General features: G+C 38.3%; 1 protein-coding gene and 1 long non-coding RNA gene across 2 annotated transcripts in view; both read left to right on the plus strand.

Moving 5' to 3' along the window:
* The window catches only part of HOOK3 (hook microtubule tethering protein 3), an 80005-nt gene that overhangs the window by 685 nt on the left and 55309 nt on the right, over positions 1-24011 (plus strand). Inside the window, exons 2-3 of the mRNA XM_015849553.2 lie at positions 13398-13483; positions 18309-18381. Of these exons, the coding sequence (XP_015705039.1) occupies positions 13398-13483; positions 18309-18381 (159 nt within the window). The remainder of the gene's footprint in view (positions 1-13397; positions 13484-18308; positions 18382-24011) is intronic.
* LOC107306412 lies at positions 100-670 on the plus strand. The gene is made up of 2 exons (XR_001552111.2): positions 100-226; positions 345-670. It is a non-coding gene; the product is annotated as an uncharacterized LOC107306412 (long non-coding RNA).

The following is a 24011-nucleotide window of genomic DNA, read 5'->3' on the forward strand; positions in this document are numbered from 1 at the left end:
ACGGTTGGAATCTGTTTTCTGTTTAGATTGTGTGAGGTCAGAGCTGAACGTGGCTACGATGGTGACAGGTTACTTGGGAAACAATAGGTTGTATGTCTCTGAAATTAGAAGAGCAATGGAAGCACGGTTGCTAGGAATGAGCAGTTGGACTGGAAAGGGCAGGAAGCTGAGGATTTGGGGAAGGGTGCACGCACAGTACCTGGGTGTGCTGCTTGCTGCTGTAGTGGTCAGAAGTATCTCAGTTTTGGTTTCCTTCCTTTGCATCCTTGCCAGTCTTTGTATTTTTGCATGGGTTGGTCACGTCCTGCTTTTGGCTTCCCTTACTCTCTTACTCTCTTTCTCAGGTGCTGGGAGTGGAAGTCCTCTTGCTGGTAGGCTTTGAGGAAGCAGGTGTGTGCGAGTCCTGGCAGAGAAAGACTCAGCACCAGGAGGATGGTGAAGGCCTTTTGGGTTCATGGGAGAAGATCTGCTGGCATGTGTTGCCAACATCTGTTTTCATTTGAGCTGTCAGATACGTGTTTCTGATTCTCTCTGTCAATAAACCACCCATGCCTCTGAGGAAAACAAAAGTTTAGATGTACACTTAGCAGGTGCCCACATTCCCAGTGACTTTGTATCTCCCCAGATTTCCAGGTAACTAGCAAATGAGATCTTCTAAGTATGAGGCTGTTGTACTTAACCATGTGAGCTGCTGCAGAATTTTCTGTCAGAGATTGAATATTCTCTTGTTGGTCTACTAGGAGTAATGTGGAGTGTTGGTCATAGGCTGGCAAAATAGACTTGAGAAAATGCCTGCAAGGGAGAACATAGAACACAGATAAATAAGGCATTGGCTGCCTTCCTCCTCCCTACAATAGATTTTTCTACAGACTAACATGATATAAACCAGTGGTATATATATGTTTTGAAGGCCTGCCTTGTCACCACTTCCATGCATTCAGATCCAGTGGAGTCTGGGTTACTCTTGATAGAAATTAGAGCTAGCAGTTCTTGTTTGCAAAGAACAGGAGGACAGCTGGGGGTTTAACCCACCAGGCTGTTCAGCATCACACAGGTTTGTGTTTGCTCCCTACCAGCGCAATGGGACAGTTGGGGGAAAAAGAAAAAACAAACAACCCACGGCTCATGGATTGATGTAAAGACAGTTAAATAGGACTGAAAACAGAGGGAAAATACTTTAACTATGATGGAAGAATATACAGAAGAATGTATATAAATACAGTGCAATTGCTCACCACTTGCCAACCAGGGTCCACCCAGTCCCTGAGCTGTGGCTGCCCCTCAGCCAACTCCCCTTGGTTTTATTGTTCAGCACAACACCGTGTGTTATGGGACTTCCCTTTGGCCAGTGTGGGGCTGCTGTCTGGGTGCTGTTCCCTCCCAGCTCCCTGTGCCCCTCCGTGCTGGAGAGGAGCTGAAGTGTCCTTGACTTAGAGTAAGCTCTGCTGTGCAACAGCTGGAGTGTTGGTGTGCTATCGACGTAATTCTCATCTTAAATCCAAAGTACACTGTATCTCAGACAAAAATGAGATGCAGGTCTGCTGCATGTCAGTAAAGCTAATGTCAGTTTGTCTTGGATTATTCTGGAAACCAGTGGAACCAGCTAGCAATTTTTAATTCATGTGTTTGAGGTTGCTGCTTAGCAAGTCAGTCGTCTCGATCGCTAAACTTCATTGTTACCATTGAAAATAATTCTGCATTTCTTTAAAATGTTAAGCCGTTGGGAAAAAAAAATAATAAAGTCTTGTGAGGGTTAGTAACTGTATAGGAGTTGCCACGTGGTCATGACATGTTTGAGCAGTAGTTGTCACTTATGGTCTTTGGCCCTTAAATCATGTACCTGTCCAGTGGAGTCTGCAGTAATGGTTTGTGTAGATTCCTTTATGTCTCCAGCCTTTCCATCCCACTGAGCTAAGCAAGAAGACAGCTGCTTATTTTTTGGTGAGCAAAAATATTAGTAAATCCTTATCTAAAAGCTTCAGAACTGGTGCATTTCCTGACTGAATGAATGTGTGGGGTTATGCATTATTTTTACTATTTCAGTATTTTAGTGTGAATGCAGATTTGAAGCTCTCTCAGCTAAACAAAGTGAAGAAAGGTGGCCTCAGTTTCTTCCAAAACATGGAATTTGAAAAAAAAAAAAAAAAAAAAAAAGTGACAACATTTTTTTAGTCCTCAGTGAAACTAGTTGTATGAACAAGTTTTGGTTGTGTTTTTTTTTGGTTGTTTTTTTTTTTTTTGCCTGACTTTTCTCCCACGTCCCATAGTGATTCTCAGGAAACCGCTCATTTAGAAGGGAAAACAGAGTTGTTTTAATTACAGTTTATGCATACCTCGGGTGGCCACTCTCCTCCATTGTGCCAGAGAAGGTGGCTGTTGTTAAGAACTGGTTTAACCTCCCCCCCCAGATTGCTTGCTTCACGTTGCATTTATGTGGAGGTACTTGAACTGGTTTGTCTGTTTTTTAAGTAGAGCAGATAAGGCTTTCCACAGGTCTGAGAACCTGTTCAGCCAACGCTGACTGTTCAGTGGCTTAGGCACAGGTGAGCTGAAACTGCTCCTCCCTCTGCCAACTCATGATTTTAATACCTGAGAGTATCCCTCAAGTCTTCCCCCATGCATGGCTGATGTTCCTTTTCTGGTATCTTTTAGCTAGAACAAACTGCTTACCTGTGATTGTGTTTTGTTCTTGACTATTTTTTACCCCACCACCTTTTACCTCTCCATGAGCTTTGTGGTATGGGTTCCTGAATAATTTTTGTGTAGGATGTTCATCTGAGAGGGCTTTTGCTTCCTTCCGTTTCGGCAGATGACCATGATGAGGCATCCAGGGCTGTAGCACATCAGGCGAAGATGAGTGAAGGACAGGAGCCCCACCACTGACATCTCAAAGCTGATATTTATACTTGAGTGGTGTTTGCAGGCTGCTGTAATTGCAGAACTGTTACCTGACCAAGAATCTCCCAGAAGCCTCTTCTGAGACTATTCTAGGAGCTGTGGTATAGTTATCCAGGCAGTAGTACAGCCAGTGCTGTTTAGAAAAACATGGCAGCGTGGTAAGCCTGAAGTGACTTTAAGATTGTTTCAGCATATCTTAATGCAGATTCACAACATTATTTTTTTTTTCCTCTTTAAAACTTGTGACTAGTTCACAGATGACTATCTGGATTGTTTTGCTTTGTGTTCAGTGCTAGGAATGCTTTTCACTCAGATGCATCACTGAGTCATGTCTTGAAACATGGAGAGCTGTCAAATATGTGTGTAGCAGTTGCACTGCGATGCGCCAGTGTCTGAAATCATTGTGGTGTCTACGGGCTTTCTGGCATGTAATTTGATAAATTTTCCTTTTTAACATAGGAATAAGGTCTGATACTGGAAAGGCTGCTTAGCATTGGTGTATAAACAGCACCACAGCACCATTCTTCAAGGAGGTCATTGCTGTGAATTTTCTTTCTTTCATGTTGTTAGGTAACTTATTTTGCCATATGCTGCCTTCACCAAGTTGCCAGCTTGCTGTCTTGCCTGCTTTTGCTTTCTCTTCCAACCCTCAAGGCCAAACATAGTTTTCCTGGTAAATATGTTAAAGCCTTATGATGTGTGAATTTTGTAAATGCTGTACAGGACCACTGGCTTGGCTTTCTCACATTTAAAAACACATCTGGCCATTTATATGGTGTCTGTTCTCTGATCTTTCCCTGTTTTGGCAGGACAGTCTTCTCACTACTGTGTATCTGTCTTCTGTGCAGTGCCTTATCTCCAGCTGGAAGCATTTGCAAGTGCTGAATTAGAGATTTTTACTCTTCAAGAAGGCTGCTTGTAAATGTTGTTTGGGCCCTTTTTACAAAGAGGACCAGTGCTACCAGAATTTGCTAGCGAAAATGTGTTTTCCATTCCTGTTCAATTATGTCTCCTTTTTGAAATATGCTATTCTCGATCCTTGTTTATTTATGCTTTTAAGAACTCATCTAATTTCTTGGGCATACAAAGATTGTAGGAAACTAGCTAAGCCTGCATAAATGCTTTCAATCCTTAATTGCTGACCACAAAGTTCTAGGGTTTCATTTCCTTCTGATGATACTGTTACATCAGCAATTCTTACCTGTTGAAGAAAAATCATCAGATTTCCATAGTGACTGATTGTCCTGGTGATGACAGCAGGTGAAGAAAGTAATTTCAATATGTTACTGTTCAGAGAGAAGAAAACACTGAGTTTGCCAGCATTTGTGGAACATAGGTGAAGGTATATGGCACAGTGCCTGCATCTGCTGCAAGAGGCCAGTAGATTAAGTGCCTTTATTTTTAGTGGCCTCTAAGTAGGATGACAGAGTTTGCTGTTCCACTCTTTTAGGCACTGTAATTTGAAAGGCTGATATTCTGAGCGTTTCATTCACTGTGTTTGGAGGAGCTGGGGTATCTCATACCATTGTTTGACAATAGGGATTTTTAACCTGTTGTTGGGTGATAAGACAGGCAGAACTTCTCTTAAAGACTATAAACAAGTGATAGAAGAATGATAATATGCAAATAGTAATTAAAGATAATAAGGCACATTTTGTATGTATTCCTCATCTTTCCCCTTCATTTATATCTCAAATGTGTCAAGACTGGGAAAAGGATGAGAGCAGGATTTGTTAGTTCTGGACAATATTCTTCATGTTTGCTTTTTTACTCTTTGTTAGATTTTAGTTTGTCATGGCCTTGTCCCAAGATTTTGCCCTTTTTTCTTTTTTTTTTTTTTTTTTTAATTCACTCCTTTCTGAAGAGCTGCTGAGTAGTGATCTCTGAAGAAAAAATGACATTGCAATGTGATTCAGTGTGTGCACTGTCTCAGTTCCGCCCATTACTTTTCCATGTGAATTATGAGATGCTGCCAGGAGAAGAAGCAGGTTTATCTGCGGAGAACCATGAACCTGAAGCAGTACTAAGGAAATGAGGAAACAACTGTTAGTTTGCTCATCTTGAAGTGGGAGGTGAGGAGACGAACCTGTTTCCATCTTTTTGAGATAGTTAATTGGTCAATTGAAAAATATCCGAATTGTGTATTTGGCTAATTTGTCATTACTGTGGGATTTTTTTGAGGCTCTTGAACTGGACAATGAATGTTCTGATGCTCTGTTCTTCCTGGACTGGCAGAAGTCTTTGTTGCAATGCATTTGACATCAGTAGAGCATGCACTTTTGATCAGCGGAGGGGGAAAAGAAAAAGGACACGAGACACTTTCTTCTGCTGCTGTCTACTCTCTTAGGTGAGCTAAGGGCTCAGTGTTATCACGGTTCAGAAAGACTTTACTAACTTTTTTTTTTTAAGTTTTCCGTTTCTTTCAGAGACTTAACTTTGGTTTTCTCCAGCTCCAAAGTTCAGTGTTGCTTAATCAGTTCAATTTGCAAGTCCAAGTCTTTAATTAAAAATTAAATTAAAAAAAAGCTCGTTGATCACTAACGCTAGCGTAAGACAGGCATGTGTTGCTGGAAGTGCAGAGAAGTTGGTGTCCTTTCTGTAGCCTGTGTTGTTCACAGCCTGATATGTCCTGCCACCCAGGGAAGGGGATTAGGGGATACCACCATCCCCAGCCCACTGATAGTGTCTTCTTACCTCACAGAGCGTGTACATGCCATCCTCCTGGCTGACTGCCTTTGCCTGGTGTGATTTAATCATTCCTGTGACTTACCCAGTGCTTCTCATTCAGGCCAATGAACAAGAGAAAACGTGGAAAGGAAGAGAAGGCTTTGATGGAGGGAAAAGTTATCTAACATCAGAGGGGGTGGTCTAGCCTCCAGCACACTTGTTTGTGACAGGCAAAAGCATCTAAGTGAATGCATGGCTGGGGCTGTTTGAGTGAGCTACCTTGAGCCATAAAGGGTTGTGGCTTTTTCACGGGGGTGTGCAGGAGTTTTGGAGTGCTGTGTGTAGTGGAACAAGTAGTGCCAAAGAAGTGCATTGTAAATGGGATTGTAAAGCCCTGGAAATGGTAGGGCTCTTTCATACCATTAGCTGCAAGCTTCTTTGCACTGCTTTCTTTTGTCAGTGAAAGTCTTCTTGTCTGTTTTGAGCTACATCCCTTAGGATAGCTAAGTTAGGTACCTAAACTAGAAGCCAGACACACATCTGTAGCATTTGTGATGGGCACTAGAGGATCTGGGAGATAAGGGTATTTTGTTGATTCCAGAGCTGCAAAATGTTAAGTGGGCCTTCCTTCTATTCTGGAGTTGGATAAGACAATCCTTTACATGGCCTTGGTTGCCATGGCAGCAAGGTATCTATAGTTTAATTTCAGGGTAAAATAAGTAGAAGTATGTTTGTGTTTAACTCAGTACAAGAAAGACAGAGGGCTGCTGGAGAGAGTCTAGAGGAGGGCCACGAAGATGATCAGAGGGCTGGAGCACCTCCCCTGTGAAGACAGACTGAGGGAGCTGGGCTTGTTCAGCCTGGAGAAAAGAAGGCTGTGGGGAGACCTCATTGCAGCCTTTCAGTACTTGAAGGGAACCTATAATCAGAAGGGGAGTAAACTCTTTGAAAGGGCCAATAATAGTAGGACATGGGGAAATGGTTTCAAGTTGAAAGAGGGGAGATTTAGGTTGGATGTTAGGGGGAAGTTCTTTACTAGGAGAGTGGTGAGGTTGTGGAATTGGCTGCCTGGGTAGGGAGGTTGTGAATGCCCCATCGCTGGAGGTGTTTGGGGCCAGGTTGGACCGGGCCCTGGGCAACCTGATCTAGTAAATGTGGAAGTTTGGTGGTCCTGCCAGGAAGGGGGGTTGGAACTTCATGATCCTTGACGTCCCTTCCAACCCGGGTCGTTCGGTGATTCTGTGTAACTGCAGGAGAAATTATAGATGTTTTGTCAGTTCTAGTGCTACTTCAGTGACTGGGAGGAAAACAAAACCAAACAGGACCTCTACTGTGGTTTAGCTCATCTTAACGTACAGACAATACTAAAAGATGGCAGCCTGTTCCATCATGTCTCTTTCCGTTCTTAAGGAATCATGAGACTTGATCATCTTCTGACAAGGCATGTTCTGCATAGGTGAAGCCCAGAAAAATGTTTACTGAAATAGAAGTCCTAGAAGTGGAGGAGGCCTGAACTTCATGATATGCTAAATTTGGTGGTGTACTACATCTGTGTTACCCATTGTAGAATCTGTTAAAGCTGAAATTTTAGATTGATAAAAACTTACTGCCATCTCCTTCTGAATCCCATTTTTTAGGTAATAAGTCTCTCGTATTCGTGTGAAGACAGTTTCTACACTGATCAGAAGATTTGTGTGGATGACATTTCAGTCCAGCTTTGTGTTGCTGGCTTCATCTCTTGTGGCTTTGGAGGAGAATTCTTTATTCCACGTATCAACAGAGACAGCATTTTCCACCTAAATTAGAGTTGCAAGAGGGTGGATTTGTAGATTTTAACTATTTTTTTTTCCTGTATTTTGCAAAGCAGAGGGCTGTCACCTGTGTTCATCCCTTTTTTTTTTTTTTTTTTTTTTTTTTAATTGTAGAATTGCATTTAAACTTGGACTAGTAGAATGCTAGGCTTGTTCAGAGTGCTATTCAAGAAGCTAACAAACTTTGCTTTGCCATACTTTATTGTAACAGGGATCAATTTGGGTGTGTTTGCCTGGTGCTGTTCTGGTTTGAAGTTGTCTAGCAATCTTCATTTAAGACAAAAGGAGCTTTTCTCTTTTGTTCATTGAGCCCTGTTTGACTTCTTGTAGTTGACATCTACCTTCAGAGAACAATTCTATTTTCCTTCTGTAGTGAAAATGCACACTGTCATATGATTCATACTACCATACTGGCTTCTGTAAGCTAGGAGTACTAAAACTGATACACTTCCTGTGTTTGGTTGTTACTGTTACACTGCTGAAATCATGTTAGTTGACCACTCAAGATACTATGTAAGTTTTTACACTCTGCTCAGCCGAGGAAATTGTTCTCCTATAAGCTGTGCAATTTGTTTTCTTTTCCAGGAGAAGCAGTTTTTAGACCTAGGAGGTGTTTGGTTCTTAATGGACTGCATGTACCCTACTAATTAGAATGTGTTAAAGTCGTGCTCTAGCAGTTTTGCACTGACTAATAGCTTGTATTTTGAGAACGTAATATAAAGCATCAGTGGTAAGCATTACTTTTAAATAAAGAATTATTAAGTGGGTGAAAACTCAAAAACCTGTTGGTTTAGGCTTAACTACGTTCAGCCATCATTTTATGTGTCGAATGTTAGGTTTATCACAAATGCTCTGTAGTGTTGTTTTTACATCAGCACATTTATCTGTTCATTGTCTTAATCATATGTCCATGGGAGTGGCCTGTGGAAGGGCCTGGGGACCCCCTGCTGCTCAAAGGGAGGAGGTGCCCCATGTTATGGAGCCATGTTGGAGCACAGAAGGACTGGACAGGAGTAACACAGATGGAAGGAGCTCTATGGACTGAGCACAGTGCCCATTGAACATTCCCATGTGCTGCCTGGGGGAGTAGGTAGAAGGGGATGGTTTGGGGGAGGATGGTTTTAATTTGCTTTTTGTTCCCACAGCTCTGTTCTGTTATTAATTGACAATAAGTTATTTTAACCTCCTTACACTGAAAGTTTGGCTTGTAATGGGTAAATGGTGTCTTCCTGGCTTTTATTTCAACCTGTTTACCTGTTCTTCATTATATTGTTTCCCCCAGCCAATTTGAGAAGTTAGAGCAATGTTGTGGGGCTGAGCTTGCAATTGGTGTGAAACATCACAGCCAGTAATGTAAAGGCCTTGTCATTTCCTTATTCATCTGTTGCAGCACCTAACAAAGTTGCAAAGCAACTCTTGAGTTTTTAATGAGGAGAGTCTTCATCCAAATAAAAATATTCCCAAATCTAAATTCTTGAATAAAACTGTTGGTTGTCTGAGTGCCTGAATCCTGTTTGTTTGCTGTATGTAGCCTACTGAAGTCTTGGACTGAATAACTTATGACATGGTTGTCCAAGGAGAAGGTAGCAGTGCTGCCCGCCAGGTAGAGAAAATTGGGTGAAGAAAGTGATGAAACCTTACTGAAGGTTCTACTCTTTCAAGTATTCTTGTGAGCAGCCTGTTGCAATTTGCATGCATGCCACTGAGGCTGGTTCCTTCCTTCCTTTTGCATGTTCTAGCTGCCTTTCTCATCTCAGCTGTGTGTGCTTAGTTTCATTTGTGGTGATTTTGCTGATGTAGGCTCTACAGAACAGCGAGTTGTCATCTTGCATAGCCAGCTCCAAAAGTATAGTTAATGGGCAAATAATTCTGAAGCATCAGGAAGTGTTGGAAGGAACTCTGCCCTCGACAGTATCTGTCTGGAAACTGACCATTCCCTCTTGTTGCCTTTATGCGTAAATTAACTTAGTCACACAGTATTTTTATTACCTAAGATCCTCTAAAGAGATTTTAGATATTATAGAGAAGATAAATAATAATAATTATTATGCAATTGTTCCATCAGTAAGAAAGCAAGCTGTGGATTTAATCACTATACAAAAACCAGAGCTTTCATTCTTAGTGTTAAGAAGGGAGGAATTTTGGAGGGTTTTTGTTTGGTTTTTTTTTTCCTTTATTTTTTGTGCCTTTCTTCTTCCAGCTTCCTGGCATGGTAGATACTCCACCACAACCACATCCTGAACTTCAGCTAGTGTATTTTGGGCACTGAGTTTGTCCAGTTCTCACCTTCATATCATGAATATTTTTCCATGAAATTCATAGCTTCCTTTTTTCCACAGTATCTGACAAATCCTTGTTACTCATATGATGTAGTTTAGAACTGTAGTTCAAATTTGCCATGGTCCTGAGTTCTTGCAGCAATTCAGCTCCCAGTATTAGACCCGCTTTGCATTGAAACAATCACCTGCAATGCTATTTTATTTTATTTTTTTTTTAAGTTCAGTATAAAAATTGACTGCTTATGTTTATTGCCTTGTATACTGGTGCTCTGAATAAATACTTGGACAAACAAATTAACATAACCTTTTTCTGTTCTTACATGGAAATTGATGGAAGGTAGGAGGGCGTAGCGGGGCAGTAGCTGATCTTTTTTTTTTCCCCATTTCCTCAGTCTGCCTTGTCAGTTAGTGCATCCAGCTTGTTGTCAGTGTTCCATATAGAGGTCCAAGAAGCAGAAAAAGGGATCATAACAGAGAATGAAGTTAAAACTTTGGGGAACTGTGGTATTGCAGACTGAAGAAGCAGGAACAGTTCCAGCAGGGTGAAGGAGAAGTCTTCGGGGCAGAAGGAGATTGCAATGCACAGGAAGGGCAGCATATAAGGGCAGGCCTTGCTGAAAAGCATTTCAGAGGCGTGCAAAAAAAAAAAAAAAAAAGAAGAAGAAAACCAAACAAACTGTGCTGTCTCTACAGTTGGACTGTGCTTTAGTATTGCCACATTCTTACCATTCTTCTCCTTTCTGCAAAATGAATTCTGCTTTCTCTTAGAGTGGGCTGGCTTTGTGTGGAATGATCCGAGAGCGAACTCATAGTTTAAGCTTGACATAAATTTTTTGTTTTCATGTGCCTGAAGAATATGAAAAAGATACAGTACTTTTTTTTTTTTTTTTTTTTTTTAAGAGATGAATAAAATCTGTTAAAAACATCTCAGTAGAAATGTCTTTGCTTGCAAAGGAAAGAAAAAAACACATAGTATTTCTTAAAAAGGTATGTATGCAAAGGAACAAGCTGTATAACTAATGGTAATTTTTCTCTGAACTGTCTCATCTAATAAAAAGTACAGTTGTCTTCAGTGGTGGTCTTGCATGTGTGAGTGTGGAATAAGTAGTTCAGATGGGTAACCTGGTAAGGGTAACTGGCAGTTTTGACCTTTTTGTTTGTAAATATTATGATAAAATCAGTTAGAAAACAGCAGAGATTGTGCCTTGTTTTTCTGTCACTTGAAAATAGAGTAAGCAAACTCCCTTCCTGCCTCAATATAGTAGTATCTGTTAATTTCACTTTTACTTAGTCAAGGAGGTGTTTCATATATCCATATGCAAAATGAATTTCAAGACATTAGATTACTTTGCAGTATGAGTAAAGACCTTAATTGTCGGTATTGTGCATTTGGAAATACCGTTTTGCTTTGACTATACTTGAAAACAACAGAGTAGAGCTTTTAGGTGATTTTTTTTTTGCTTGTCTGTTGTGTGGCAGACAGCAATTAAAGCTTTGATAATTTAAGGGGATAGTATGCAAAATTTGAAAGTTTTCATGTTTGTACTTGAAAATTTTAATGTTGTTATGTCTTGAAGTTCAAGCACAAGCATCCTCAATGCCATTGCAAACTCTTTCATGAGAGAGAAGTCATTGTTTTCTGTCTGAAGTGTTGCTGAATTGTCACAGAATTGCTTGATATTCCTTTGATAGTATTACCATAATTCAGAGATTCAAGGTAAATGGAAGTTTCTGGCAACATAGTAATTTATTTTATATCCTGTTATGTGGTTTTTCATGTTTTTCTTTTTTTTCCCCTTCTTTTATCCGCTGTGTGTGTTTTTTGTTGATTTTTATTTATTTATTTATTTATTTATTATTTTTGTTGTTGTTGTTGTTGAGTGTTTAGTTTATCTATTATGGTACCCCGATTCTGTGGTAGGAGGGGAATTTTTAGGTAGCATTTCAAACAAAGCTGTAAGAAAACCTATTTTATTTAGGGCATATAAATCACTTTTGTCTGTTTTGTATGCCACACAGTCATTTGTTTTGTTCTTGGACTGTGTGCATCATTCATGTCTTTTTGCAGATGGCTGTTTGGTTTGCTCAGTGGACAGACTTGGAGAGCTCATCTTTTTTTTTTGTCTTTTCATAGGCACCATTGTTGCCTTTCCTAATCAAGCACTAGGTTTTGTTTCTTCCTGGGTAAATGGAAGAAAGGAACATTCACTTGAGGTGCTTGTTCTTGAAATTTTAAATGGTGATATTGCTAGTGTGCTTATTTGACTTTACCAAGTAACTGAAAATTTGGACATTGATATGAGTGCCTTTTCCATGGAAGAAAGAACTTACATGATTTTTTGTTATGTGAATTGCCTTGAATTGTAAGATACGCACCTAGAGGATGTTTACTGGGAAATGACTTACATTAATGTTAGTATTTCAGATTCCAGTAAAGCAGGAAAATTGTACATTATGTTCACAAAAAACCAATAAATGTTATCTGATATCTATGTAGCCTGAAGTTGCAAGCTGTCCTGTAGGCTTTCTTATCTCTTCTGCATACAAGTAATGTTTCCTACTAAGAAGCCTAGTCTTCCGTGAAAGGAGAATAACAGCAGAAGAAGTGGGCAGATATTCTCTAAATGTCATGTAATCAAAAATATTTTAGGAAAACTCATCCACATCCCTTAAAACCAATGTTCATTTTATTTTGAAAGATTGGGTACCTTAGACCAGTTGAAAAGATTTCGCTGATGCAGAGGGCTCTTTTCCACATCAAAAGAGAAATGAAGAAAAGAGCTCTCCCTTGTGTTTTTGTGCTTTGCTGCTGTGGTGGTGGGGGGAGGGTTGCAGATAGCCTGAAGGTTGTTAGCGTGAAAACGGATTAAAGTAGAACCGTACAGAAATTATATATATTGACTTGTGTTTTGTTGTATTTTTTTATAAGAGGTTATTCTTACTACTGCATAATTCTTCTAAGATGTTACCTGGCATCCTCAGGCCAGGTTTGTGTCAGTGTTTTCAGAGCACAGTCCATAGAGAGAAAATTGTGACCTAGCTCATTTCTTAAGTGTAGTAATTCTGTCATCAAATTGCTCTGTCACGTGGACCTTGCTGTTCCTCTTTTACAGTTCTGAATAACAACAGTTATGTATGTTAGTTTCCATCTGAATACCAGAGTTTGTCACGTTATGGACTTGCATTTGATGCCTGTCACTTTGTTAACTAAGCACACCAAAATAACTAGAACAGTGATAATATATGGATCTGCTAGGGTTTAGCAGCATTGTGCTTTGCTCCTATGTCAGATATTAGGGAACAGTTAAGTCTTAGGATTTTGGGAAACTTCTAAGAGTTTTGTGTGCTTAGTGTTAACTTCTAATACTAGAATTTCTTTTATATATTCATTGGGAGGGGTGTACCTGAATATACTTGAATATGTGCTCCAGAAGTATTTAAGAGAGGGAAATGCCAAATAAAATGTGGTGGAAAAAATTATTTTTTGGCAAATGTGCTGTCATCATTTGTAGTTAAACTTACGGTGTTTGTACTTGAAAAATGAAGATACTAACCTATAACTGTGATTAATATATTATTTTGCTATTAAATTTAAGCTTCTTTCTTCTTAGTGCCTGAAAGAAATGTGTTGGTTTTACTCTGTTCCATTTGCTGGTAGATAGCTGCTTTTTTTTTTTTTTTAATGTTTAAAAATTGATTGACATTGAACTCAGAGTACATAACCTTTTTCATTCTTTTCCAGATTCAGACATTTAATGTTGAGGCACCATGCCAGACTGTGGAAGATTTAACGAGTGGGGTTGTGATGGCCCAGGTTCTTCAAAAAATGTAAGAAATTATTTAATTATTTACATGCATACAGATTTATTATTTATGAATGTGTCTGATGTGAATGTATTTTGATTCAGACTTGGCTGGTATTCTGTAACAGCATGACTAATTTTTCATTTAGACAGTACTTTAACCTGGGATGTGACAAATATACTTTTTCTCCATAGCTTTCAAATAACTATCTTAAAACTTTTCTTTTTTGGCCTTTAATTTAGGAAGCTGTGAAGGCATTTTTTCAACTGTAATCTTACTAAAAAATGAATTGGGTTATAACTAAGGTCCCAAGTTACTGGTTAATGGTAGAATTAGTTTGGAGTGATAAAATCCAGTGATGAATTGAAGCTGTTGATTTCATTGTTTCCGGAGGTAATACATTCTTGAGAGCAAATGGGGGAATAATAGATGTCGCACTAGGTAATGGTTTTGTCTCCTTGAACTCTAAGGTCAAATAGGATGAAATGCACTAATTGAGACTAATTGAGGATGGAGACTGCTGGTAGTCATCCGAAGTGTAGCCGATCTATATCCACGATTGATTGTCTACTTTTACAGGAACAAAACTTCTTCAAACTTGGCACTAGTGGTGAAATGTTGCTAATCTTAAGGAAATTATAATCAAACGAATAAGAGGAAAAGTACTTAGTTCAGAGTCAGGGAATGTTTAAACATACAAAGCAGGTGTAAAACAGGCTTTTCTAGCCTACCCTTCTTTCTGTATTACCAGTACTGGTTACTTTGCTGTCACAGTAAGTACACAGAAGAAATTTTTTTCAGGTGTAAGAGCAAGACAGATGGCTGATAAAGATCATTTGGAGAAATACTCCATTGAAGTTAAATAGGAGCAAATCACAGAATCACAGAATTGTAGGGGTTGGAAGGGGCCTCTAGAGATTATTGAGTCCAACCCCTCTGCCAAAGCAGGCTCTCTACACCAGGCTGCACAGGTGTAGACGCCTGTCCAGGCGGGTCTTGAATATCTCCAGAGAAGGAGACTCCACCACCCCCCCAGGCAGCCTGTTCCAGTGCTCCGTCACCCTCACTGTAAAGAAGTTCTTCCGCACATTTGTGCGGAACTTCCTATGCTGTAGTTTCATCCCATTACCCCTAACTGGGCCATGTCATTAGAAACAAGCCGTTTTCAGTGAACACTTGAAAACTTAGCCTTCAGTATGAAAATCCACCATCAAGTTAATTGCAAAAAAGACAAATTTATTACCTAGGTAAGAAGGCTCAAAGCCTCTTAAACTCTATCTTTCTTAATCCATTAAGAATAATAGACTACTTTTCTTAAAATGCGTGATGAAATGTGGGTATCCTTCAGCATGGCTGCCCCTTATTTAGAATTCTCTAGTAGTGCATAAAGGGGAAAAGGGAGAATTTTAATAAATTTTAATACTTTTTCTTATAAATTATTCATCTTAAAAAAAAATGTTCTATATATTTTTACCCTCGGGGTATTTGCTTGTTTGTATGTGTAAATAAGAGGCCATTCTGCAGAAATATCAGTTCATATAGCAGAATTTTTTTTATAGAGGGAATTATACCTTCAGAAGCCATTCAGGAACGTAGTGTGCAATATCATATGACAGAACTGTGATTTATGTAAGCAAGCATGAGTGTTTTACTTACAGATTCTGATGTTAATAAACAGATCTTGGTGAAAACAGTGAAAGACACCTTCTCTGTTTTATCATAAGACCGTTATTTTTGTATTTCAGGTTAGAGTGTGATTGAAAAGAATTCTCCAGAGCAAATGGGGAAGAATTCATCTCTTTCCTACTGTCCGTTGATATTCCCAGAAAAGCAAATTTTTCTTTTATCCCATTCTGGAAACTGTTCAGTGTTCCTCTTCTTTTAATATTTTGTTTGTAGCCTGTGTGTTGTGCCCCTCTTACTGAATTATTCATTTGTGACATTACACATTGCAGCGGACCGTGTATGTTTTGACTCATGTAAAATACAAAAGCCATGCTTTCATGTGTTCCTTCTAGAGGGATCTTTTTAGTCAACAGGTATATCTTAAAGCAGCTTGCCACACTACTGTTAAAATGAGTAATAATCAGGTGTTATGTTCAGTGGGCTGATTTTGTTTTCCTTCAGAGAATATTTTTTGTCTCTTGGCATCTATGATTTGGAGAAATGGTTGCTTAAAGAAAGGGAAATTTGCATACAAAGTAAGTTGGGTGTGATAGAGCACTGCTACAATTGGCATCACATAAAGTGATAACACTGTTGACAACAGCATAAGTATTTTGTGCTCTAAAGAAAAGTCTCAATTACTTGCAGTGCTATTGAGAGCAGTCAACTGATACACAAGTGCTTTTATAAATTTGGTAAGTTATCTAGAGCAGTAGAATCCCCAACTTTGGATATAGGTTTAAGAACCTCCTCCATTCAAAATACTGGGTACAAACAATCTCAAAGTAACAGTGGTACTCCATTGTGTTTTCTGGCTTCTTGTTTAGTGGAGTACATCTTCAGACAGAACTGGTACATTTTCTTATCTTGACTGCTCAGTTCTCTGCTATAAATCTATGTATTTGCTTAGGTGATGTTTTTCCAAACATTGCTGTAAGAAATGACAGCACCTTTCCTTATGGTGTGGACAAAGGGAGCTCAAGAGCTCTGGGTGTGATTGACTTGTGATTACCAAAGTTTCAGCAGAGGAAGACTTGTTTGCAGCAAAGGTGGAGTAATTATTTACAGTTAAAATGGTAAATCAAAAAACAAGAATTTGGTATATTCATGGCACTGTGGTCTTGAAGCAGCTGAACTTGGTGACCAACTATAATTAATAAAATGATTAAGTCCTCAAGAAGGACCCAGAGGTTTTATTTATTTATTTATTTGTTGTTGTTATATTTTGCTGGTGAGGCACATATACCTGCTTTCTTACTGAGCTGGGTAAGTGTTTGCTAGTTGTGGGTCTCTGAGCTCAGTCTGCTTGCGATTGGCAGAGTACCCATCCAAAATACTCTAGGGTACTTTTTGAACACCAGAGCTCCAATTGAAGCAGTTCAAGGAGGTCACAGGTTTTTTTTTTGTTTGTTTGTTTTGTTTGTTTGTTTGTTTGTTTTTTGTTTTTTTTTGTTTTTTTCCAAATGATCCTGTTGTAATTGGAAAGGTAAGCAAATAAAGACCTTTTGCAAAGAGATTCATTTATTAAACATAAAACATGAACATGAACTTTTCTTATCTCTGGTTTATTCAGTATGTACTGAATTAATTTTGTGCTTAGACTTGCTCATCTCTGAGGGCAGAGAGGCCATTCAAAAGCTGATTGGAAAATATCTACTTCAAACCCAGATGAAACTCTGGATAAGACATTGCTTTCCCTGTTTCATACTTAAAGGTTTTGTTGTCTCTGCTAGAACTGTGCTGTTTTTGAATGGGAGCAATTTGGAGTCGTTGGTTTAACTAGTAATTAATTCCTTTCTTCCAGCTATATGTTTGCAGATGGTATGTCAGAGGAAAAGAAATGTGTCGTGATCTTCACCAGAGTCTGTAACAGAATGTAAAAATAGTAGTTGAAATGTGTCAGTAGAGAAATGTTGCTGTTTATGATCTCACCTCCACTGATCTATGTTGATGAAATGCTTAAAGACCTTGGTACACTGTGAAGAAGACATTGTGCAGAAAACGGAATACAAGGGAGGTGATGAATCAGGAGCAAGATATGTCTTCAAAGACTGTGCCCTAATATAATCACTGATACATCTGCAGATCTGCTGCATATATGATTGCAGAGATGGTGCTCGAATCTCCAGACTCTCCCTCCCCCCCACCCCCCCTTTTTTTTTTGAGGTTTTGTCTCATCTTGCCCCTAAAAAGAAAAAACAAAAAGGGAAGGGCTCAGTTGTAGAACCTTTTTATCTTCAGAGCTGTAAATCTATAGTACTTTGCAGGAAATGCAGTACTGTAATTCCATAAGTTAGAATAGTTGCTGTGGGACTCTAATCTTGCCTACCACTCTGACTCTTAAGTGCTTTATTCATTTAAAAAAAAAAAATTATTTTCTTCCTTGACTGCTTCATTTTTTTTTGTTTGAAACATAAGCCTTTCCTTACTGGGGCAGGAGGCTCCTAACAGTTGTCTTGAACAGACAGCTAAGCCGAAGTGCCTGTAGAGGAGAAAGGAAGTTTATGGAAATATACTGAAAAACATACTTTACAAGCAGTTGGCATTCTTCTTTTCTCTGTCTGTATCTAGATTGCATTGTCAAGAATACCGACAGTAGAAAAACTGATTTTAAAAAAGGCATTCACAAAACTATTGGCCAAGGGCACTGTGGAAAGAGATTTTGCAAAAACTGATCATATGTGGTAAATTAAATAATAGAGAACTGTGTTCTTGATAGAAAGCACTTTGCTCTAGAGGTGCTTTTTAACTGTTCTCACAGTATGCGTAGAGCATATGTTGTTCATTTTCAGGCTTTCCATTTAGAAGGAGTGTATTTACAATCAGAATATAGCAGTAGGAATCTGTAATATGTAAAAAAATTTAAGTATTTTTCCATACTTTCAAGCATTGCAAACAAACGCTACTGCAGTGCCAGCTGAAAATTAAAGGAAGAGCTTACAGACAGGGAGAACTGAAGAAGTACACTACCAGTCCAGCAGCGTCTTCCAAAGCATGGTGCACAAATAGAGCCGTGCTGTAGAGTATAGGGGTAATCTGTGCTGTTGTATATAGGCCATATATAGAATGCAGAGATAGACAGACATTTAAGTAACATCAGCATAAGATAGGAGCCTAACTGCTAAAGTATCTTCCTAGTTTCTTGAACTTGTTTTTAACAAATACTCTATTTTTTGTATTTCAGAGATCCAGTGTACTTTGATGAAAACTGGTTAAACAGGATCAAAACAGAAGTAGGAGATAACTGGAGGTTAAAGGTATTTTACTTATTTTGCTTCTCAACAAATCTGTATTTTAGTTCTTAATACAGTATCGTGTTTTAATAAAAGCTTTTTTTAGTTTAAGATGTTGCTTCATCGTGTGTTGAATTTAGGATAGCTTTTATTGTACATTTTTATATTGACGTAGCTCTGCACAGTTGAGTGAAGAAAACATTCTGAATTTCTAAGTTGGTTTCAGTAATTTAAAAGAAAAAATATTAAAATAAACTTCATGTTTAAATTAACATTTGAAAAACACAGAAATGAGTGAAAGTTTTGTGTTTTTTTTACTATGAAGTATGAAAGTAACTTTACTAAAAAAAAAATCTCCGAGAAACAACTGCAAAAAATAACAGATCAGTAACCAATTGATTTAAATAGAAATGGCAAAATGTTATTTCATTTTACTTTACGGCTTTGCACAGCAAATGAGTTTTAGGAGAGGAAGTGATGTGTGTTTGTGTGAGGAAGTGATACACGTGTGTGTTGTTTGTAGTCAGCGTGCTTTTTAACCACAGCCTATTTGCTAGGTCATTTGTATTATTTGGTATTCGAGTACTTTCTCTTACACTGAACAGAGTCTACACTGGTAAAGTTTTGTAGTGCTTTGGTACAGAACCTGAAAAGCATAGTTTTGTGTTTGGGTATTAGTCTTGTTTCTGGCTGGAGTTGCTCACACATACTTTTCTGAGTTGCCATTTCTTGCCTGATTTTTCTGATTTATTTATTTTTTTCCTGTTTGATGGAGTTTGCTGTAAACACTTTTGTTGTTGCTTTTTCTGGCCTCTCAAGAGCCCTTCTGAACATCTGGAAAAGGGCTGCAGCTGTGAAATGCTTTTGTGCTTACAGGCTTATCAGTGTTGGGCTGAAAAGAGGGGAGAGGCAGAGGCGAGTGCTGCCTGACGAGGGGATGAAGGGGTATTGCTACATATATATTGTCAGTAAGCTTGTCAGTGTGGTTCCTTCTGCCTGGACAGTAGTTTGCACGTCTGGACTCTAGAATGATTTGTCTAACAGGGTTACCAGCAAAAATATGGGAATATTGATGAGGATATAATCTAAGAATATAAAAAATATAATGTAAGAATAAAAGACATGGTTCCTAAAAAACAAACAAACAAACAAAAAACAAACAAAAAAACCAAGCACCTGTATTTGTTCTACACTTATTACAACAATTAATTTAAGTTAGCTTTTCAAAGTAGTGTGTGGAACTGCAGGTGAAGGTGAACAGCTGCTAACAAGTTTTAACTTTTCCCTAACATAATTTTGTGTCTTATTTCTAAGGAATATTGGCTGTGAAGTTTGGAGAAAAAAGATCTGAGAACTGTGCACTATAATAGGGTATCAGTTGATACCTTGATATCACTCTTTTAGTGAGCTCGAGGAAGTCTTTTTCTTAGTCATGTACTAATGTAGCAGTTCCTAAATCTGAGCAGATGTGAACATAACAGACCAGGCAGTTATTCAATCAGACTTCAGTATGTGACTGAAATCCTGATAAACATAATTTCATTTGTTCTTGTTTTTCATATTTCCATACAAATAAGAAACAAAGACCGATTATTTTTCTTGATTCAAACAAGAGTATGCTACAGCTTTTTGCACAGCTTTTCGTATTCAATTTCCCCAACCATTAATAATAATAAATGCTTTGAGTATTTCTTTTAACTCCCAATTTGCAACCATAAAGGTAATTTCATACTTCTTCAGCTGTTCTTCTTTATGTGTATGCAAACAGTAGTTTAGTTCTTCAACTGTTTGTGTATCAGTCATTCATAGCCTTGCTCACAGGAGCATTTTTAATCCGTGAGCTTCTGTTGGTTTGTCAGTAGTTTTTAAATGTAGGCAGCATACTTTTGTGTGCCTCCTTAATTTAATTCTCCTTAATATTTTAAGAAGCATGTGAAAAATGTTTTTTTGGGTTAACTCAGTACCTCGCAAGTGGGGATAATGAGACAAAGTATATTTTTGCTGCTAAGCGCGGTTGCACTCTGCTTCCAAAACTGTATGGTATAACGGTGAACCATATTATGCTTTCAGTATTATGAAGTGCACAAAGGAGCTAGTAGAAGAATTAGGCTTAAATTAAATGCCTGTGTCATTGTACGTTTTAAAACAGTGATGAGGTGGGCTGTATCATCCTGCATAAGGCCCTCATATCCACTTTGAATAGAGGCATTAAGGAAATGATGTGGTCTCTGCCTCTCAGTTGGATGTCCATCTCCGTGAAATGTTAGAACTCTGGGGCCTCGTAAAGCAGGGAACAGTCAGCTAGTGTTCCATATATTATAGCTGACCTGATCTCTCTATCTAATGTGTTCAGACAGAAGCTCCTTGTCCATTATTTAAGGTTAAAATTTCTGAGGCACAGCATACATCACTGTTACTTCTGCAGTTTGTTTTTTCTTTTGTGTAACAACAACCCCTTCCTGATCTAATTGCACTGTTAAGTTGTGGTTTAAGAAAATGAAAAAGAGCGAAGACATCTCCTTCCTGACATATATCAGGAAAAGCTGAATGCTTTAGTGTGGCTGGAGTTAAAACTGTGCACGCATTGGTATCTCATACTGAAGAGGATAACATTTTGAAGACAAAACAGTATTCACTGAAACTACAAAATGGTATAGAAAATAAATCTGTTGCAAAAAAAAAATAAAAAAAAAAAAAATTTGCAGGAATGAAGAACCAAGAATAGTTAATTGTCAATAGTACAGAAATATCAGTAACAGAACAGAAAGTTTGACCAGTAACTGTTTCATACACGTGTCAGTTATTGATTTTTATTTATTTATTTTGTAATTACTGAATATGTTGGCTGAACTGTAGGAAAACCACCCCCTTTCCATTCCCTGTGGGCCATGCCTGCCTTGGAACAAGCAGGAAATACATTGTTGTGCATGGTCTCTGACTTTTGCTTTAAGCATTCAGATTGCAGCATTGGTTTAAAATACAATTTTATCCACGTTTCTAGCAGTGAGCTGAATTTGTGTCATTCCTGACTAACACATTCAAATGATTCACTAGATTTTCTGCAGTGAGTGCAGTTTGAATGCCTTGTATTTGATAGAATATTGCAAAATAGAATCATCAGTTAAATTTGAGTGTGGGATATTTGGTACTGTAATCCGACTAACCTGATCTGCAAGATTTATCTTGGACTGCAGAACTATGGTTGTGCTGAATTATTGCACAGTACAATCTAGGACAACTGGTATAGTTATGGAAGCTAGTTTTCTGTGTACAGAGTTGTTGTCCTGTTACTTTCTTTTTCTCTATAAGAAAGAGAACACTTCTTCATGAGCAGCCTTTTGAGTTTTTAGTTGTGTGTTTTAGTTGTGTTTTGTTTTTTGTTTTATTTTTTTTCTGATAAAGATAGAATGCGCTGTCCTGTCTGTCATATGAGTGTGCTTCTGCAAGGAAGGATTGGAGATTATAGACACAAGATAGCATTTATTTCTGTGAAGAAGATAATAAGCAACAGATAGATCGGTCTCTGTTCTTTCTTTCTATTTATTTTCTCTCTCCCCTTAACTCAAGGGTGTCCCTGTGTCTGTTCTTGCAATTTCTTTTCTCACAAAACAGGCTGGAGGAGCATAACCCGTGAAGCTAATGGCACAGTCTCTCCCTGGGCCCCACTTATAACAGAGAAGAGACAGAGTGCAGCTTAAGGCAGAAACCTAATGTAGTGGAAACTATGCATATGCTTTTTTTTTTTTAATTATATGCAGCCAGGGAGTTTAGTCAAATAATCTGTAGCTGAATTATTAAGATTTCTCTTGCCACAGTAAGTCTGCCATAGCAACACTTCCAGAGGTTATAAGGTTGTTGATTATAAACTATGTGAGTGGATATTTCTCTGTACTTAACTATCCAGGACAGAAGCTGCAGAACAGCATCTCAGAGCACTGGGGTTCCCATTTAGACACTTTGTACAGAAACGTACAAGGATAAATTTATTTACATGGAGTCTTCACTACAAACAGAATTTCAGACATACATGTAAAAAAATTATAAATACAAAATTAGGAACAAGCTGTCAAAATACTAGAGAGTAAACAGGAGGTTAAATAACCCCTGACTCCTTTGTCAGCAATCATAAGCTTAAGAGCATTTCAACTGTCCATTACATAAGGCTTTTCTTGTGTTGGTCAGCTGTACTCCTGAGGAGAGAAATCTAGGCAAATTATCCATATAGACCTTCAATTTGGAATCAGTGTGCAAGTTGGAGATAAAGAAAAATAGTAATTTCATGTGATAGGTGAGAAGAAAACCATTCCCACCATTACCCACCTCACAACCCTATGCCTTGCAGTGTCAGCTTATGTGTTATCTATAGTAACCTTGAGGGAAATTAATATCTGCTTTCATTCTAGTCAGGTTAATTCTCATCAGGTTAATACTACAGAGTAAGGGTCCGTCTTGTATGGTGTGTAGTAACTATGTAATGCTTTACAGCAGCCACTGTGGCTGCAACTGACTGGTTGGTGATCATTTAACATAAGGAAAGTCAACATGAATCTGCAGTGGATATTAGTGAAATTGGTTAGGTTGCTGATAGAGCCAAATAGGAATACCATGTGCATGTGAGCTTATCTCCAAAGGATTGTGAAACACTTCTAGTCACAATCTGTATTGGAAATAGTATCTGTTGTATTCTGCCATCATGATTTAATAGTCATTGTTAAGTTGTAGTTATTCTTCTTTGTCCTTAAGAGGAAAATAAAAACTTAGAAACCATCCTTTGCTAGAATTCTAGAATTAATAAGCTTTAACAGTTTCCTTTGCTTTTCTCTTTTGTGTCTGTTATTCATTTTCACCCATCTCTGTTTGAAATCTTCCTTGTGAACTCTAGTTTATGCTATGGCCTGGCAAGTGTTAAAGGATCGCCTGAGTTGAATCTCAAAACAGAAGGCATTTGTGGTAGTTTGCTGTGATTTTCTGCCACTGGCAGTAGGACCATCTAAGTGTATTCACTGTTGACAAGTAAAATGAATCAAAAGAGCAAACACCCCTAGCAGTACTGAAGATCATTGTTAAGTTCAAGCCAGTCTATGAAGAAGCTCCTTTATAGTTGTCTGATTGTCTGCCTGATACAAAGATGATGTAGTTAACTCCTGAAAACAAGTTATCTTGATACTCTTGATTGACAGTGGAATAAAGTGGGGCCTTAAAGACAATATTTTTTTCATTTAGTTTTCTTTTTCAGAAGATACTGTCACGTACAGTAGTATTCGTGACAGATTTTGATGAATATTTTGTTATGGCATCATAGCATTAAGCTCTGTGAAAGTAATATGGAGGAAGATAAAATAAATCTTAAACTTAGCAAAGAGTTAATTCAAACAAAGCTCGCATGAAAAGGGGAAAGCAAGTATTTTCTAGGCTAGGCCATTCCATTTTGTTTCTCATTTCTGGGATTATGTTCAAGTTCAAGGTTCCTCCCAATGTTCTCTTCGGTAAACTGGACTTAAATTCTACAACATGGCCCTTGGGTTTCTGTGGCACTTTCTGCAGCAGACTCAGGTAAACTTCAAACTGGAAGACTTTAATGAATCGAGCTTGAAAATTCTTATTCCAATCAGTGCCATATTTCTTATGGTGATTTGAAATAAAAATTAAATGAT

This window comes from Coturnix japonica, chromosome Z (genome assembly GCF_001577835.2).
Source record: "Coturnix japonica isolate 7356 chromosome Z, Coturnix japonica 2.1, whole genome shotgun sequence".
In the NCBI taxonomy this organism is placed as follows: Eukaryota; Metazoa; Chordata; class Aves; order Galliformes; family Phasianidae; genus Coturnix; species Coturnix japonica.